General features: G+C 67.4%; 1 protein-coding gene across 1 annotated transcript; it reads right to left on the bottom strand.

Annotated features, from left to right (window-relative positions):
- Window positions 1–6: 6 nt before the first annotated feature.
- LOC106147285 (translation initiation factor IF-2-like) lies at window positions 7–2,650 on the bottom strand (the record flags this gene model as incomplete). The annotated part of the gene is given in 1 exon segment (XM_013507907.1): window positions 7–2,650. A coding segment is annotated over 1 exon segment (548 nt), but the record flags the coding sequence as incomplete, so codon positions are not given.

Raw genomic sequence — 2,650 nt, 5'->3', positions numbered from 1 at the left:
GTGGTTGGAACAGCCCCACAGGGGGTCAGCCCTCTGCACTTTCCTCCTAGCCTGCTATTTTGTCCTTGGAGGTGGCCGCGGGATCACTTCCAGTCCCAGGCGGGGCGCTCCCACCCCCAACCTGCCCTGGCACCCCCAAACAGTCGTTTCTCCTGGCTCCTGGTGCTTTGTGGGTCCAGCCAGAGCAGGAGAGCTGGACCTCTCTTCCAGGGCTGCTCTGCCCACCCTCCCTCTCCTCCCGGTCCCACTGAGCCGGCTGCAGTCCGTGACAGTGTCCCCAGTGCCCACCCATCCCCCATGGTCAGGGCCACACCGGTCAGCGTCACCAGGCCCCTGCAGGTGGCTCTTGCAGCCCCCGCCTCGCCCACCCCCTTGCTCAGATAAGCAGACTGAGTTGAAAATCTAGCCCAGAGATGGCTCAACCAGTCAGGGGTTCTCCGGAGACCTGGGTCAGGCTCGGGCCTTTCACTTATTTGTTCTGACAGGGTCTTGCTGTGATGGTCGCGATGGCCTGCAGCTCTCAACTTGCCTCAACCCTCCTGCTTCAGCCCCTGGAGTGGTGGGATGACAGGAGTGCGCCAGCGTGCCCGGCTCTGCCTGCCCCGCCTTGCCTGTCCGTCATGGAGGGCCTCTCTGCCACCCCTGGGGGCTGGCCTCAGAACAGCTGGGCCCAAACAGGTGGGAGGGCTCCCGGGGGAGCCAGGCACCTGGCTGCACTGGGCTGGCAGGAGGACAAACATCCCTCCTGCGTGCCAGGCCCGTTAGTGGCCCTCGTGCACCATGGCGGAACACTCCTCTCCCTAGGGCAGTGTCTGTGCACCTGCACGGGCTGTTGCCTCTGCCTGGAATCCTGTTGTCTTCCGGGCCTAATTAAAGCAGATGCGGCCTGTGAGACAGCAGCTCACGTCTGTGTCCAGGGGTTTCCAGAACTCCCTCCCACACAGGCAGCTCTTGGTCCCTTGACCCCGGCGGCACGCAGCCCCCTCCTCACATGGTACATGAAGGTCACGACCAGGCCCTAACCTGGGCAGAGGTCTAAGTGCTAAGTCCCCAGGCAGGAGGGGCCCTGGGGAGGCAGAGCCAAGTGGACGGCCCCCATGGGAACAGCTTGTGCCCCGACCTCCCTACCCCACCTCGCTGGGGCTAATGCCCCAGGCCACGCGGAGCTGGGGGCGAGGCAGTTTCCGGTTACCAGATCTGTGAGGCTTGCCTGGGCTGTGGGGCCAGGTCACCCTGGAAACCTGGCCCTGGAGGAAGAGCCGGCCACCCCCAGTGCTCACTGCCCGGCACCCAGATGGCAGGGGTTGCGCAGCACCAAAGTGCCGGGAGCCTCCCCCTCGGCAGCTGCTGAGGGGGGCGGGATGGGTGTGTCCTTCTGCCTAGCTGTGAGCCCCCTGCGTAGTGGACATGAGGGGCCGCCTGGGCCACTGGCTCCATCCAGAGCACACCTGTGGTTGACCGCTGACAGGAAAAGGAGGGCAGGGCTCCTGCTCTTTGAGTAAGCTGAGCTCTGAGCCGCGCTGGGCCATCACAGCTGGACAGGCAGATGGGCCGTGCTGCCCTGCATCTCCCTGGGCACAGCCTGGTCCCTACCCTGGCCTCCCCTCCCAGGGACGCCGCTCTCCCCCGGTCCCAAGCAGCCTGTGTTTACCAGTGGGCGGTGGACTCTTGGGCCTGGGTCCTGCCTCTCGCCGCTCAGCAGCCTGCTTCTGCTCTGGCCCTGCCTGGCCTGCCTGGCCTGCCTGGCCTGCAAGAGCAGGCTACCCTCACTCCTGGCTTCTCTGATTGTGGATCTGTCAAAGCCAGAAACCCAAACTCTGTGCCAGGCGCCACACCTCCACTTGCTCTCCGGTGGGCCAGTCAGGGCGGGGCAGAGGCGCCTTCCAGGTGGCCTTTCCACCCACCCGTGCCCTCCTACCCCCAGGGGGTGGGGCTGGCCCAGGAGGCCTGCAGCTATGGTCACACTGCTGACAGCTGGCATGGCACACGGCTGGCCGCGGTGGGGCCTGGAGGTTTCCTCATCCTCCCCAAAGGCAGAGGAAACCCTGAGGCCCATAGCCACGACGTTCCACCTGGGTGGCTCTCGGCTGAGAAAACAGGTTTTAGAGCCAAGATGGGACACAGCTCTGGAGCTCAGAGATGAGAAAGCAGGCTCCGGGCCAGGCCGGGCCAAAGTGCGGCAAGGGCGCGCGGCCGGCGGGTGTGCACTTCCTCACCCGCCCTGCACTGTCCCAGGACGGCCGGCGGTGCGGGGCGGGCAGGCGGGGGCCCGCGGCCAGGCTGCCCTCACTCTCCGGGGGGTGGGAGCCCGGCAGGTGCGTGGCCGAGCCCCGCGGGGCCCAGCACTGACACAGTCCGGGCTCAGGGCGAAGCTGGGCCCGAACCAGCCCTCCGGGAAGCCCCCGCTCGCGCGGCCCCCTTCCTCTCCGGCCCTGGCCCTCCTCCCTCCCCGCAGATTGCGGTTTCCGTGCCTTCCCGGAGTACGGCCGCTCCGAGCCCCACATCCGCTGCGAACTGGAAGCCCAGATGCAGCGCGGCCTCCGACTGGGCGCGCGGCCTGCCTGCGGGCTCGGTCGAGAATCCCGGCACGCAGCGCTGAGGGCTGGGAAGGCGCTCGCCCGCGGCGCCCGCAGGCCTCCGGGGACCGGCC

The sequence above is a fragment of the Chinchilla lanigera genome, unplaced genomic scaffold (genome assembly GCF_000276665.1).
Source record: "Chinchilla lanigera isolate Chin_1 unplaced genomic scaffold, ChiLan1.0 scaffold00007, whole genome shotgun sequence".
In the NCBI taxonomy this organism is placed as follows: Eukaryota; Metazoa; Chordata; class Mammalia; order Rodentia; family Chinchillidae; genus Chinchilla; species Chinchilla lanigera.
This window is presented reverse-complemented; position numbering and strand designations above follow the sequence as displayed.